The 16,911-nt window shown below is 43.9% G+C and overlaps 1 protein-coding gene across 12 annotated transcripts in view; it reads left to right on the top strand.

Annotated features, from left to right (window-relative positions):
- NEXN (nexilin F-actin binding protein) overlaps nt 1-16,911 on the top strand; it is a 40,631-nt gene that overhangs the window by 1,978 nt on the left and 21,742 nt on the right. For all 12 annotated transcript variants that reach the window (XM_040406770.1, XM_040406777.1, XM_040406766.1 and 9 more), the window contains exon 2: nt 16,271-16,353. In XM_040406770.1, the coding sequence (XP_040262704.1) occupies nt 16,327-16,353 (27 nt within the window). In that variant the 5' untranslated portion in view covers nt 16,271-16,326. The remainder of the gene's footprint in view (nt 1-16,270; nt 16,354-16,911) is intronic.

The raw sequence follows: 16,911 nt of genomic DNA, 5'->3' as shown, positions 1-16,911 counted from the left end.
GTACAGCCAGGGGTGCACCTAGCCTTTCGGCTGCCTGAGGCGAAAACTGAAATGGCGCCCCCCCCCTCCAATGCAAATTTCTTGAAAGCACCACAATGAAAGCGCTCGTGGCCCTTCCGCTGCCCCCCTCTTGTCCCTACCCGGTGCTGCCTGAGACGATCGCCTCCCCTGGCCTCGTTGGTGGGGCGCCCCTGTGTACAGCACAGATTCATCACACGGCCAGGTATAGGAGGCCTTAGGTTTACATTCATTGAAAACGCTCTTTTTCTGGTTTCTTCAAGGAAACCGGTCACTAGATTTTAGGGCGCTGACCGTTTTAGCATTTTGCCTATGCAAAGAGTCCTGAGAAGAGTCCGGCGGCATCTGGCGCATGCGCATCGAAGTGAGGTGAAATGGCCTTGGCCTTATCTGTGCATTTGCTGCCGGACTCTTCTCCAGGATTTACGCATTGGTATGTAAACATATTATTATTATTATTATTTTTAGAGAAAGTGGAGATTTATCAAAACTGGTGTATATGAAATCTGGACTAGATGCCCATAGCAACCAATTAGATTCCGCCTTTCATAGCTCGTGGAATGTGATTGGTTGCTATGGGCAACTATGTCAGTTTTCCTTTAAACCAGTTTTGATAAATCTCCCCCAAAATGTTAAAACGGTCGTTCCTCTGCAGGCGTTTGGATGGTTCCCGCTGCTACCGCGGTTAGAAAGAAATGCAGTACTTGCAATCCAAGCAGTTTCTTAATACATTATGGTAGGTTCACCAAAGACTTGGTGTCATTTGTTTATTTTATTTTTGAGTATCATATACAGTATTTTTCGCACCTAGGTTTTAAAGGAGGAAAATAAGGGAAAAAAGTATTTTTCATCAGACCTCAAATCAGACCCCCAATGTTACAGACCTCAGATTAGACCCCTAATGTTAATTAGACCACAGATCAGACCTCTAATGTTAAGACCTCAGATTAGACCCCCCTAATGTTAATTAGACCACAGATCAGACCCCCAATGTTAAGACCTCAGATCAGACCCCCCATGTTAAGACCTCAGATCAGACCCCCAATGTTAATCAGACCTCAGATTAGACCCCAATGTTAATCAGACCTTAGATTAGACCCCTAATGTTAATCAGACCTCAGATTAGACCCCAATGTTAATCAGACCTCAGATTAGACCCCTAATGTTAATCAGACCTCAGATTAGACCCCAATCTTAATCAGTCCTCAGATCAGACCCCTAATGTTAATCAGACCTCAGATTAGACCCCAATGTTAATTAGTCCTCAGATTAGACCCCTAATGTTAATTAGACCTCAGATCAGACCCCCAATGTTAATCAGACCTCAGATTAGACCCCAATGTTAATCAGACCTCAGATCAGACCCCCAATGTTAATCAGACCTCAGATTAGACCCCTAATGTTAATCAGACCTCAGATTAGACCCCAATGTTAATCAGACCTTAGATCAGACCCCTAATGTTAATCAGACCTCACATTAGACCCCAATGTTAATTAGACCTCAGATTAGACCCCTAATGTTAATCAGACCTCAGATTAGACCCCAATGTTAATCAGACCTCAGATTAGACCCCTAATATTAATCAGACTTTAGATTAGACCCCAATGTTAATCAGACCTCAGATTAGACCCCTAATATTAATCAGACCTCAGATTAGACCCCAATGTTAATCAGACCTCAGATTAGACCCCAATGTTAATCAGACTAGGTCAAACTGCAGCGCCTGCAGACAAAGGCCAGGGAGCGGCGAGTACACAGCCAGCACAGGAAGCGCTGCATTCACCGCTCCCCTGAATTACTGTGTATTAATGAGTGCTTCCATAATGGGGGGAAAATGTGCATTTTATAGGGTGAAAAATACGGTCTATTAGGGTACATCCACATGGCAGGGTAGTTTATGTGTAATTTTCATGTGGATATTCATGCGGTTTTCACTGTGTTACCGCACACCATAGGTTGATGCCCAGAAAACCTCTGCACCATGTACATGAGCTATTGAAATTCAGATTGACTTATCTGGTACTGCATTAGGCTACAGTGCTTATTACATGCAGAAAATCTGCAGCCTAATGCAGTACCAGATAAGTCAATCTGAATTTCAATAGCTCCTGTACATGGTGCAGAAGTGCAGTGCGTATGCGTGTACCCGTATGTTCCTGTAATTTCTAGGGAGTATGCTTAGCTCCCTTAAATATTGCACAATTATATGAAAATAAGGAACTCCGAAACCTCTCCCGATCTCTAGAATGTTCCGCGCTGTCCCAAAATCCTCATCAAATCCACAATCTGCATCCAATCCACGAGACTGGGATTTTTCGTAACACAGGGAAACAAAAAAAATGCCCAGATTGTAATCTGTGCTGGGAAAAAACATGAGAAGAATGGGTTTTGAGTTTTCTGCACCAGAAAAACTTGTGGATTTGTCCCCGTTCAGTAGGGCTAATACTCAGGCACATGCGCAGCCTCAGATCCTGTTGTAAGTACATGCCAGATTTGCCTGTGATGTGTGAACATACCCTCACATCATGAAGTCATTGAGTGTGCATTACAAACAAAGTCATGGTTGTGACATCAGTTGTACCCAATGGGAATGGAAGACTCAAGCAAAACCTCTGACATGTTTCGTAACTTTTGCAGCCATCACAAGGTCGCTTTTGGCCTTCTGAAGCCACAACTGCGATTCACGCACACCCTCTAAACCTAAAATCTCCTTATTGGACCGATAGTTCTAGAAGGCTGCACTGTCCAAGCCTTTGCAATGTCCATGGTGTCAATTTATCACCCGCTTAGTGCCACTTTTAATAATTTCCAGTGGAAGGCAACGACGTGTTGCGGCACAGGCAGCGCATCATCTAACGACCTCCGTCCTAACGTAGTCCTGGCCTTACATACAGCTGTGTAGTTGACGTCTGTTCGTTGTGTCCTTTTCCCCAAGGTGTAAATTTTAGCCTTATAAAACATAAACCATAGACCTGCTGGACTGTGTTTATCATGTACAGTGCATTCAGAAAGTCTTCAGAGACTTTTACTTTTTTCAACTTTTGTTATGTTGCTCCTTGTGCTAAAATATAAATAATAAAAATTACATTTTCACCATCATTCTGCAATCATTACCACGTAATGAGTAAGTGAAAACAAAACATTAGAAAACTTCAAATTTATTGAAAAGAAAAAAAACACTAATATTTTATTGACATAAGTGTTCAGTCCCTTACTCAGGACTTGGTTGAAGCCCCTTTGGCAGTGATTCCAGGCTTCTTGGAGATGATGCTACAAGGTTTTCACACTTGGATTTGAGGATTTCCCACCATTCTTTTCTGCGGACCCTCTCAAGCTCTGTCAGGTTGGATTGGGGCCATCGGTGGACAACTATTTTCAGGTCTCTCCAGAGCTCGGGCTTAACCACTCAAAGACATGAACAGAGTTGTCCCTAAGCCGCTATTGTGTTGTCTTAGCTGTGTGCTTAGGGTAATTGTCTTGTTGGAAGGTGAACCTTCACCCCAGTCTGAGGTCCAGAGCACTCTGGATCAGGTTTTCATTATGAATATCTCTGTACTTTGCTCCATTCCTCAACCCTGACCATTCTCCCTGTCCCCCCAGCATGATGCTGCCATCACCATGCTTCACTGTAGGGTTGGTATTGGGCAGGTGATGAGCAGTGCCTGGTTTCCTCCAAACATGACGCTTAGAACTGAGGCCAAATACTTCAATCTTTGTTTTATCAAACCAGATAATCTTGTTTCTCACAGTCGAGTCCTTTAGTTGCTTTCATGTTTCTTTTACTGACCAGAGGCTTCTTTCCAGCCACTGTGCCATAAAGCCCAGATTGGTGGATGCTGCGGTGATGGTTGACCTTGTGGAAGTTTCTCCCATCGGCGGAGCTCAGCCACAGTGACCACTGGGTTCTTGGTCATCTCTCTTACCAAGGCCCTTCTCCTCCGATTACTTAGTTTGGTGGCGCTGACAGTTCTAGGAAGAGTCTTGGTTGTTCCAAACCTCTTCCATAAGATTTATGAAGGGGACTGTGCTCTTGGGAAGTTTCAATGCAGCAGAAATGTTTTTGTCCCCTTCTCCAGATCTGTTCCATCACATAATCCTGTCTCTGAACTCCACAGGCAGTTCATTCCTCCTAATTGCTTGGTTTTTGCTCTGATATGCATTGTCTGCTGTGAGATCTTATATAGAAGAGCTGTGTCTTTCCAAATCCTGTCCAATCACCTGAATTTACAACAGGTGACTCCAATCAAGGTGTAGAAACATCTCAGAGATGATCAAGAGAAATAGGAGGCCCCAGAGGTAAGTTTCAAGAGACAAAACAAAGGGTCTAAATAATTAGGTCCATGAGACATTTTAATTTTTCCTTTTTAATAAATTAGTGACAATTTAAAAAAAATTAAAGTGTAGAATGATGGAAAAAACTATATATATTTTTTTTGTCGTAGCACAAGGAGCAGCATAACAAAATGTGAAAAAGTGAAAGGGTCTGAAGACTTTCCGAATGCATTGTAATTGTGCTTTTTCTACTCTGTCCCATGAGAGGAGTCGCTGGCTGTCTCTTGTCCTGGCCTCGCGCCCTGTCGGAGATCAGCACAGGCAGCATTGTACAGTTTGGCTATTTTCGGCATCACACAGCTGAGACCCCTGCCCACCCCCCTCCCGACAGCTTCTGTTTTTTCTAGACCCTTCTACACACTTCGAGGTGCCTGTACAGGCTTATAATACAGAAAGGAGAGAACTGGAGGGGATTCAGGAGACGATGATATCTTTACATGTTAGAAAAGCCATGTTTATTCTACATTCCAAATGGAGCCTCGTGAATGTGTTACACGCTCCCTTTGGCAGCAGATACCTTATGTTCTGTGCCAGTCACAGGATCTGAATAGGGTTTTTTTTCTATTGAACTTGGAACCAGAGCATGAATGCAACGTGGCTGATGTTTGGCGATTATTGCCGTATACTTCACTTCCAGTAGTTATCATCGGACATTCCTTGCAAGACTTTGGAGTCTAGGGCTGAACTGTCTTCTCCACCTCCAGAGGAACTTCATTATTTCAGCTTATATGGGCACTGTATGACCGTAAAGGGGCATGTATGACAATAAGGGGGCATGTATGACAGTAAAGAGGAATGTATGGTGCAGTTTATATGGACACTGACAGTAAAGGGGCATGTATGGTGCAGTTTATATGGGCACTGTATGACAGTAAAGGGGCATGTATGGTGCATTTTATATGGGCACTGTATGACAGTAAAGGGGCATGTATGGTGCAGTTTATATGGGCACTCTAATATAGTAAAGGGGCAGGTATGGTGCAGTTTATATGGACACTGACAGTAATGGGGCATGTATGGTGCAGTTTATATGGGCACTATATTACAGTAAAGGGGAATGTATGGTGCAGTTTATATGGACACTATATTACAGTAAAGGGGAATGTATGGTGCAGTTTATATGGGCACTATATGGCATTAAAGTGACATGTTTGGTGCAGTTTATATGGACACTCTATTAAAGTAAAGGGGAATGTATGGTGCGGTGTATATGGACACTGTATTACAGTAAAAGACCATATATGGTGTGGTTTATAGTGCAGTTTATATGGGCACTGAGTGACACTTTATTTGGCTTGTTTATGATACTGGTTATTTGCAGGCGGTATGGGCACTGTGTGGTTTACAATACCTTTGTTTGCCTGTGTAGTGTTCTACATGTAGAGTATAATAGAATTGTATGTTGGTAATGTCCAGTAGTCAGATCATGTTGGGGGTTGTTATTCTCTATGTACAAAGTATGATAGAATTATTTTATGGTCTTGTCTAGCGGTCAGATCACACAGGAGATGTAATACAAACCGGATTCCAAAAAAGTTGGGACACTAAACAAATTGTGAATAAAAACTGAATGCAATGATGTGGAGATGGCAAATGTCAATATTTTATTTGTAATAGAACGTAGATGACAGATCAAACGTTTAATCCGAGTAAATGTATCATTTTAAAGGAAAAATACGTTGATTCCAATTTTCACGGTGTCAACAAATCCCCAAAAAGTTGGGACAAGTAGCAATAAGAGGCTGGAAAAAGTAAATTTGAGCATAACGAAGAGCTGGAAGACCAATTAACACTAATTAGGTCAATTGGCAACATGATTGGGTATAAAAAGAGCTTCTCAGAGTGGCAGTGTCTCTCAGAAGCCAAGATAGGTAGAGGATCACCAATTCCCACAATGTTGCGCAGAAAGATAGTGGAGCAATATCAGAAAGGTGTTACCCAGAGAAAAATTGCAAAGACTTTGCATCTATCATCATCAACTGTGCATAACATTATCCGAAGATTCAGAGAATCTGGAACAATCTCTGTGCGTAAGGGTCAAGGCCGTAAAACCATACTGGATGCCCGTGATCTCCGGGCCCTTAAACGACACTGCACCACAAACAGGAATGCTACTGTAAAGGAAATCACAGAATGGGCTCAGGAATACTTCCAGAAACCATTGTCAGTGAACACAATCCACCGTGCCATCCGCCGTTGCCAGCTGAAACTCTACAGTGCAAAGAAGAAGCCATTTCTAAGCAAGATCCACAAGCTCAGGCGTTTTCACTAGGCCAGGGATCATTTAAAATGGAGTGTGGCAAAATGGAAGACTGTTCTGTGGTCAGATGAGTCACGATTCAAAGTTCTTTTTGGAAATCTGGGACGCCATGTCATCCGGACCAAAGAGGACAAGGACAACCCAAGTTGTTATCAACGCTCAGTTCAGAAGCCTGCATCTCTGATGGTATGGGGTTGCATGAGTGCGTGTGGCATGGGCAGCTTGCATGTCTGGAAAGGCACCATCAATGCAGAAAAATATATTCAGGTTCTAGAACAACATCTGCTCCCATCCAGACGTCATCTCTTTCAGGGAAGACCCTGCATTATTCAACAAGATAATGCCAGACCACATTCTGCATCAATCACAACATCATGGCTGCGTAGGAGAAGGATCCGGGTACTGAAATGGCCAGTCTGCAGTCCAGATCTTTCACCTATAGAGAACATTTGGCGCATCATAAAGAGGAAGGTGCAACAAAGAAGGCCCAAGACGATTGAACAGTTAGAGGCCTGTATTAGACAAGAATGGGAGAGCATTCCTATTTCTAAACTTGAGAAACTGGTCTCCTCGGTCCCCAGACGTCTGTTGAGTGTTGTAAGAAGAAGGGGAGATGCCACACAGTGGTGAAAATGGCCTTGTCCCAACTTTTTTGGGATTTGTTGACACCATGAAATTCTGATTCAACATATTTTTCCCTTAAAATGGTACATTTTCTCAGTTTAAACTTTTGTTCCGTGATTTATGTTCTATTCTGAATAAAATATTAGAAGTTGGCACCTCCACATCATTGCATTCAGTTTTTATTCACGATTTGTATAGTGTCCCAACTTTTTTGGAATCCGGTTTGTATTTTTTCAGCCTATACAGTATAATAATAATAATACAGTGAACATATCGACCACAGATCGCTAAATGATTGGGAAGTCAGCGCCTATGCATAAGCAAGAGATGCATGTTCTTATGATGCAAGGAGTGGGAACCTATGTCCTAATTATACTGACCTAAGTGATAGCAAGCTATACTGTAGCATAGTCAACTCCACGTAAACCTACTACTCTGTATGTTACAATGCAGCTCAGTAACAAATTCAGTTCTTCTAAACCAGTATTAAAAATAGTCTGCACCACAGATAATAACATCATCAGTGCTAAATGATTAGGCTTTCAGGGGACAGGAATCTGGTATGAGATAACGCAGGAATCGTTTGTGGCTGATAAGGTTTCTGAATGTGCAGCGAGCCCAGGAGAAGACAGCAGAGGAGAGGATAAGAGTGATAGCAGCAAGAATGGTGGTTATAGTTAGTACTCACTCTGATGCTCCCCTGGCTGTGCAGTGATGGGAAGGGAGCACTTTTCTTCCCTTCGGGGCACACCCTGGTCTTGGGGTTTTCCTCCCTGACGGTGGTTCGGGGTGCCTTTGATGGTGATGAATTGTAAAGTTCAAGGCAGGGGGTGGAGGAGGCAAAGATGAGGCAGTTTTGCAGTAGAACAATTCTTTACTGAAGAATGAAGTTCAGGTAGATCAGTCGCAGTTCTCAGCATGCATGGACTGACAGTTCTTAAACAAGTGCACTTTCCACAGATCCTACAGGTTACACAGCTGCTCATGTAGATAAGAGGCCAAGTTGTCTCCATAAAGCAATTCTCCCCACACTGCACTTCTCTAGCTGACTTTAGTCCAAACATCCAGAAACAGGCGTGCAACACTTCACTTGTATGATGCAACCACAGGGCGGACCTCAACATCATTCTATGCTCTGCACCTTTTGCACAGGTTGTAGTACTCAAAGTTAAAGTTACTACAGGTTTCCATAGCGGGTGTAGTACAGTGGGCACATTCTTCGGGTTTCTGCCTTTTGTAAGCTTGTCCAGGGCCAACAGCCTTTACATTACTGGACAATGTGACTGTAGAGTCTAAAAAGTCCTTTCAGACAGATTATCTCTACAGGGCTTCAACTCGCATCTCCTTTTCAACTCTGGAATGCTTTTCAGGTTTAGAAAGTTCTTGCTCTTGCCTGGTTGGTAGTTAATCCAGGGCTGGCTTTTCTCGCAGCTCAGACAGCATGTGCTCACTCCTCTTTTCTCTTAGACACACACACCGATCTGTCTCCAGAATATTTCTCCTCTCTATGTAGACAGGATGACAACAGCCCCATCTAGTGATGGATACAAATATGGCCTATTAACACCTTGGTCAGCATGATCTACATATGTTACACAAAAGCACCGCTTTACACCCTTTTTTGCAGTGTATTACTGCATTGCAGTGGGATGCTGAAAATGGTGGTGCACTTACTACACGTGGATTCTCCTAGTCGTTGTTCATGCTGGGAAAGACAGAAAAATAATACTGCAAAATAAATCATAGCGTGCCACATCTGAATCAAGTAGCGTCCCCAATAATGATATTCCATGCCATCAGTAGTCCAAAAACAGAATGAAGCCCACTTCTAGATGGATGCCACCCATCCAGGAGAGGACAAAATCGCCATTGTAGGCGAGAAGGATGGTATGACCTCAGGGATGAATCTACTTATTTTTTTTGTGTGATGTGTTAGGTGCCTGGAGAAAGGGACAGCCCTCTAGACTACTTGTTGTTAGAGGGGGAGCAGACATGGGTTAAAGTCTGAATAGTGTACAGGAGAAAATATACATTTGTAAAGGGCAAACAAAGCCAAATATAGGATTTCAACACTGCATTTAAAATGCAAGGGCCCAGAGCAGTGCTTTGTCTTTTTGGCTCGTTGCCCCTGGATTTTGTCTCTTTTGTCTTGTTTCACCTTATTCTATGGATACTATGGTAAATGTCATTCTGTTCCTGGGAAGAGATTCTCAATCTATATCAGCTTCATTGCCATCAGATTTTATGCTGCTGTGCTGTTGATTATACCAATGGTGTTATCCATCTGGACTATGCCTTCTCTAAATGAGGGTCCACTGGTTCCTGTCAGTGCAAACCTTATTCAGCCACAGATTTCACCAGTAAACTCTGCACCAAAAGGAATGGGTGACCATCAGGGGTGTAGCTATAGGGGGTGCAAAGGTAGCAGTTGCTTCTGGGCCCAGGAGCCTGAGGGGGCCCAAAGACCCTTGTGCTGCATAAGAAGACACCGGTATTCTAGAAAGTGCATGCTGGTCAAGTTATACCTCTGGCTGGAGGGAAGGTGTTAAGTCAAGAATTTGGCATGGCGGGGAAGGGGTCGTTTCAGTTTTTGCCTCAGGCAGCAGGAAGGCTATGTGCTTCCCTGCCCCTGGCCACATAGAGGGAAGGGGGGGCCCAAGCTGAACTCTTGCACCAGGGCCCATGAGCCTTTAGCTACACCCCTGGTGACCATTATTGTGAGAGATACCGATTGGTGTAGAATATAGATACACCTATGACGATATGGTTATATATGGTCATGGGTGGGTGATATGGATTTGATGTGGCTGCACATACCAGATCGCATTGAGAGCGTTTGGCTATACACATAGGTTTCATACTTATCGCCTGCTGTATTGTGAATGACTGAGTAGGCGGGGATTATGTGGTCATGTGGTGATCATGTGATTTGGGTGTGTGACGCGCGGTGTGCGCTCCCCAGGTCCTGGTCGACGTTGCTCGTTAGAAATGACATGCGCATTGCGCTTTTGGAGACGCGCTGTGAGAGTCCTGATGGCCGCCTGGAACAGGTGTTACCGGGTTTCACTAGTCAAGGTGAGCACGTGTGTTGTACTGCTATCTGCAGGCGATTATATTTATTTTCATTATACACTGCTCAAAAAAATAAAGGGAACACTTAAACAACACACTGTAACTCCAAGTCAATCACACTTCTGTGAAATCAAACTGTCCACTTAGGAAGCAACACTGAGTGACAATCAGGGTGGATAAAAATCAATGATTTTTTTAAAAAAATCAAAAAAATCAGATTTTTTTGATTTAAATCGGATTTTTTTGATTTAAATCAGATTTTTTTGATTTAAATCGGATTTTTTAATATAAAATGCTTTTTGAGGAAAATATATTACCATCCAAAGGTTATTTCATTATGAAATAAAGATAACTTTTTTAATTATGTAGAATAAGGCTGTATATGTTAAATTTTTTGTTAAATTCCATTAATCCATTCACAATGTCATGCTCTTCCAGAGGTTTTTGTAAGGTTACTGGGTAGTTTCTCTGCCTACAAGATATTATCACAGATGCTTGGTTTAATTTTTGAGTTCTCAAAACTGAATTTATAACATGAAAAGAGTTGAGAAAAAGATCTTTAAGAGGACCTTTCACCGATTATTACACTGTGAACTAACTATACAGACATGTAGAGTGGCGCCCGGGGATCTCACTGCACTTACTATTATCCCTGGGCGCCGCTCCGTTCTCCCGCTATGCCCTCCGGTATCTCCGCTCACTAAGTTATAGTAGGCGGAGATTTCATTGACTAAGTTATGGTAGGCGGAGTCTGCCCTTGTTCTGCTCTAGCGCTGGCCAATCGCAGCGCAGAGCTCACAGCCTGGGAGGTTATTTTCTCCCAGGCTGTGAGCTCTGCAATGTGATTGGCCAGCGCTAGAGCAGAACAAGGGCAGACTCCGCCTACCATAACTTAGTGACTGGAATCTCCGCCTACTATAACTTAGTGAGCGGAGATACCGGAGGGCATAACGGGAGAACGGAGCGGCGCCCAGGGATAATAGTAAGTGCAGTGAGATCCCCGGGCGCCGCTCTACATGTCTGTATAGTTAGTTCATAGTGTAATAATCGGTGAAAGGTCCTCTTTAATCCTAACTTCTACAAACCTATAAATACAGAATTTATATATATTTTCTTTAGCCAAATTAGTTAACAAACATGGATGTTTAAGCAAATAACATGCTGTAATGTTATTGTTTCAGTTGAATAAATCCTATTTAAATTGTTATTATTAAGGTAATGATTATTTTTCTCCTTCCTAAGTACAACAGAAAAATTGTCCAAATATGAATCATTATGTAAAAAACTATGATTTAAATCAAGCCCTACTGACTAGTGATTTAAATCATGATTTAAATCGTGATTTAAATCGGTTTGATTTAAATCAAATCCACCCTGGTGACAATCAATTTCACATGCTGTTGTGCAAATGGGATAGACAACAGGTGGAAATTATAGGCAATTAGCAAGACACCCCCAATAAAGGAGTGGTTCTGCAGGTGGTGACCACAGACCACTTCTCAGTTCCTATGCTTCCTGGCTGATGTTTTGGTCACTTTTGAATGCTGGCGGTGCTTTCACTCTAGTGGTAGCATGAGACGGAGTCTACAACCCACACAAGTGGCTCAGGTAGTGCAGCTTATCCAGGATGGCACATCAATGCGAGCTGTGGCAAGAAGGTTTGCTGTGTCTGTCAGCGAAGTGTCCAGAGCATGGAGGCGCTACCAGGAGACAGGCCAGTACATCAGGAGACGTGGAGGAGGCCGTAGGAGGGCAACAACCCAGCAGCAGGACCGCTACCTCCGCCTTTGTGCAAGGAGGAGCACTGCCAGAGCCCTGCTAAATGACCTCCAGCAGGCCACAAATGTGCATGTGTCTGCTCAAACGGTCAGAAACAGACTCCATCAGGGTGATATGAGGGCCCGACGTCCACAGGTGGAGGTTGTGCTTACAGCCTAACACCGTGCAGGACGTTTGGCATTTGCCAGAGAACACCAAGATTGGCAAATTCGCCATTGGCGCCCTGTGCTCTTCACAGATGAAAGCAGGTTCACACTGAGCACATGTGACAGACGTGACAAGTCTGGAGACGCCGTGGAGAACGTTCTGCTGCCTGCAACATCCTCCAGCATGACCGGTTTGGCATTGGGTCAGTAATGGTGTGGGGTGGCATTTCTTTGGAGGGCCGCACAGCCCTCCATGTGCTCGCCAGAGGTAGCCTGACTGCCATTAGGTACCGAGATGGGATCCTCAGACCCCTTGTGAGACCAGATGCTGGTGCGGTTGGCCCTGGGTTCCTCCTAATGCAAGACAATGCTAGACCTCATGTGGCTGGAGTGTGTCAGCAGTTCCTGCAAGACGAAGGCATTGATGCTATGGACTGGCCCGCCCGTTCCCCAGACCTGAATCCAATTGAGCACATCTGGGACATCATGTCTCGCTCTATCCACCAACGTCACGTTGCACCACAGACTGTCCAGGAGTTGGCAGATGCTTTAGTCCAGGTCTGGGAAGAGATCCCTCAGGAGACCGTCCGCCACCTCATCAGGAGCATGCACAGGCGTTGTAGGGAGGTCATACAGGCACGTGGAGGCCACACACACTACTGAGCCTCATTTTGACTTGTTTTAAGGACATTACATCAAAGTTGGATCAGCCTGTAGTGTGTTTTTCCACTTTAATTTTGAGTGTGACTCCAAATCCAGACCTCGATGGGTTAAAAAATTTGATTTCCATTTTTTTATTTTTGTGTTGTCAGCACATTCAACTATGTAAAGAACAAAGTATTTCAGAAGAATGTTTAATTAACTCAGATCTAGGATGTGTTATTTTTGTGCTCCCTTTATTTTTTTGAGCAGTGTATATGTATTTATGATTGGTCACAATAATGAGTGTAAAGGTGGTGATTTGTATTGTATTGGCTCCCCTAACATCTGGGTGGAGCAACATGCATATTAAACGGGTGGCTATTGTCACTCTGTGTTAGGCTTGACTAGTATTGCCACTCTGTGTTAGGCTTGACAAAGGCTATGATGAAGCCGAAACGTTGCTGTCCGTTTTTATGGCACACTTTCTGTGAAGTCCGTCCAATGAAGAATTCACTGGAGATGCTGCCATTACCTTTCTTCATTTACTGAATGCGGAGACTATAAGCTAGAAGTTTTTTTTTTTCTAAAATCCCATTACACCCGTGTATTGTTTTTTATTAAATATGTAATTGACTGCATATTTCTTGTCTGTTCCTATTGGCAAGTAACATGCCTTCTGATATCTAATGTAACAAACACCCAACACTCACCAGGTTCTGCAGAGCGCGTCAATCATTTGTGAGTGTTTTTTTATGATGGGGCCCCTCAGTGACGCAGATATAAATTCTCTCCTGTATCTAGAGTACTTTTTTCCACACAGTTACTCATAACTATTTTCAACCCTATCTCTTCATTACCGCGCCGCCAACTTACAATGAAGAGCCAAGTGCTGCCGGACTTCAAAAGGGACGATGGAATGCCAAACAGCAGACACGCCATGGATTTCCATGAGCGCCGGTCCCTTCCTTCTGTTCTATAGAATGATGCTTCTATATTTAAGTACTTTGGGGGACATTCATAAAGGCTGCTACTCCAGTTTGGGGGCATTAACTTGTCACATGTTTTGGGGCACGTGACGATTTGCACAAAATTTGTTTTTTTTACACGCCACTTTCAGAAGTGAAGTGAGAAGTTGGTCTCTTTCGGAAAATAGATCACTTTTAGGGCTCATGCACATGCGGTATGTTTGGTCTGCATCCGATCTGCATTTTTTTTGCAGATCGGATATGGACCCATTGATTTCAATGGGGCCTCAAAAGATGCGTACAGCACACGGTGTACTATCCACATCTTTTGCTGCCCCTATTGAAGTGAATGGGTCCCATTTAGTGGCTCCGTAAAAATGATAGAACATGTTAGACTTAAAAGGGACGGAAAAAAACGAACAAAGAGCGCAACTGATAAATACCCCCCTTTGATCATAAAATGCAAAATATACCGTAATATAGAATCACTGCGCAGTCATGGACCAGTTTTAATGTTTGATGTGCGCCACCTGATGGTCAAAGGAGGTACTTCATGGAATTACTTCTCGTTTATTTGCCATTTTTTAGAAAGCGTTATGGCTTGGCAATATTTCAGGTGGGCTGCAGCTTTCTAATATATACCGATCAGCTGTAATATCAGGTTAGGACCACCCCTCGTAGCCAGCAGGCGGTAGACACACTGTTTGTGGTGCGACCATGGCTTTTTGTGCCGGGTGTTGCAGGTTTACCTACGAAATCACGCAATCATTAAATCAATTTTTAGAAAACTGGGTCGGCTTGCATGACTGCCTGCCTGCCACATGTGGTCCTGCCCTAAAACCACTGAGAGGTGAAGTGAAATACATTCAGGGCCAGACTGGGAACTTGAAGTTGCCTTGGAAAGAAAACCTAATTGTGGCCCCATGTTGTTGGTGTGTCCAAACTGACAGAAGGCAGGACAACAGAAGAAGGTGGGTCCAACAATATCCTAGTGCAGAACAAAATACCGCCCCAGCAGAACCAAATACCACAGTGAAGCACAAAATATTGCTCTAGTAGAACCAAATACCATAATGCAGCACAAAATACCGCCCTAGCGGAACCACATCCCAAAATGCAGCACAAAATACCTCCCTAGCGGAGCCACATACCAAAATGCAGCACAAAATACCGCCCCAGCAGAACCAAATACCACAGTGCAGCACAAAATACCGCCCCAGCAGAACCAAATACCACAGTGCAGCACAAAATATTGCCCTAGCGGAACCACATACCAAAATGCAGCACAAAATACCGCCATAGCGGAACCACATACCAAAATGCAGCACAAAATACCGCCCTAGCAGAACCACATCCCAAAATGCAGCACAAAATACCGCCCTAGCGGAACCACATCCCAAAATGCAGCACAAAATACCTCCCTAGCGGAGCCACATACCAAAATGCAGCACAAAATACCGCCCCAGCAGAACCAAATACCACAGTGCAGCACAAAATACCGCCCCAGCAGAACCAAATACCACAGTGCAGCACAAAATATTGCCCTAGCGGAACCACATCCCAAAATGCAGCACAAAATACCTCCCTAGCGGAACCACATTCCAAAATGCAGCACAAAATACCGCCCTAGCGGAACCACATCCCAAAATGCAGCACAAAATACCGCCCTAGCAGAACCACATCCCAAAATGCAGCACAAAATACCGCCCTAGCAGAACCAAATACCACAGTGCAGCACAAAATATAGCCCTAGCGGAACCACATCCCAAAATGCAGCACAAAATATTGCCCTAGCGGAACCACATACCGAAATGCAGCACAAAATACTATTGCCCGCGCCGTTGACTTATTTTGTGACAATGCCACCCGTCCAGATGTGGGAAATATTAGGCATCAGGTGAACAGTCAGTCCTTGACATTGATTTATAGGAAGCAGGAAGCTCCCATGCTGGGGTCAGTACCTACCTCAAGTGGTGCAATCAAGGGGAACCTGTGACAGGGTCATGGACGCCCTTGGCTCATCAATGTACTTGGAGAGCAATGGCTAGTCTGTCTGGTCCCATCTCACAAATTGAGGAAAAATTTCCAGCAGGCGATGCCAAAAAGGTGTCAGGACACACAGGACACGGCCGTTTGCTGATTACTGGGGGCTGCCTCGCCATGTAATATACAATATCAGACATCTCATCCATGAATGTGAAGAATTCACATCTATTCCTTGAACAGGAGAACGCTGGATCCTGCACAGAGGAGAAACGGAGTCAGGAGCAGATGTGTCCAGGCCGCCATCCGAGGATAGTGTCCATCTCTATCTCCTAGCTGTCAGTCATTACGCCGTGACTGTATGGATTATTGATTTCGTGATTTAGGTTGTCTGTATGAAAAATGCTAATATTTTGATACGTTTTTTAATATAAGCTTTCGATTTTAGGCTGATTATTAAAGAAATCCGATTTACGGGGGAACGCCAGGGAAGGGGAAATAATCATGAATGACGTGGCCCAAAAAACTGAGGTAGGTACATTACGGACAGCTGATGGGTAACGGTGCATTCACGGGGAAGCCAGATGTATGACCTGTTTACACGCGGCCAAAATGTAGTCGGCAGCAATGTTATACCTAATGGAGAGGTGGAGCGTGACTATGAGAAAGGACTCCGTAGTAAAGCGTAACTTTTAACAAAATTCACAAAAAAAATGAAATAAACTAATTCCCCACACAAATAACGATAATAATTTAATATTACTATACCCTAAATTTAATAAAATGTGAAATAAAATGCTTCATGTCAGCAATCCTAACAATGAGCCCTACATTCAGGGGTGCGCCACCAATGAGGCCAGGTGAGGCGATCGCCTCAGGCAGCACCAGGTAGGGGCAAGAGAGGGGCAGCCGAAGGGCCATGGCCTGAAGGGAAGGGGTTAGGTTAAGAAATTGTCATTGGGGAGGGAGGGGCGCAGTTTCAGTTTTCGCCTCAGGCAGCAGGAAGGCTAGGTGCACCCCTGCCTACAGTCGGCCCCTCTCCCGTCTGAAATGGCTGATAAAAGAAAACAATAAGCAGAGACTTTAGGT

Source organism: Bufo bufo, chromosome 9 (genome assembly GCF_905171765.1).
Source record: "Bufo bufo chromosome 9, aBufBuf1.1, whole genome shotgun sequence".
NCBI classification, from domain to species: Eukaryota; Metazoa; Chordata; class Amphibia; order Anura; family Bufonidae; genus Bufo; species Bufo bufo.
The sequence above is the reverse complement of the archived record's forward strand: the minus strand, read 5'-3'. Positions and strand labels throughout refer to the sequence as shown.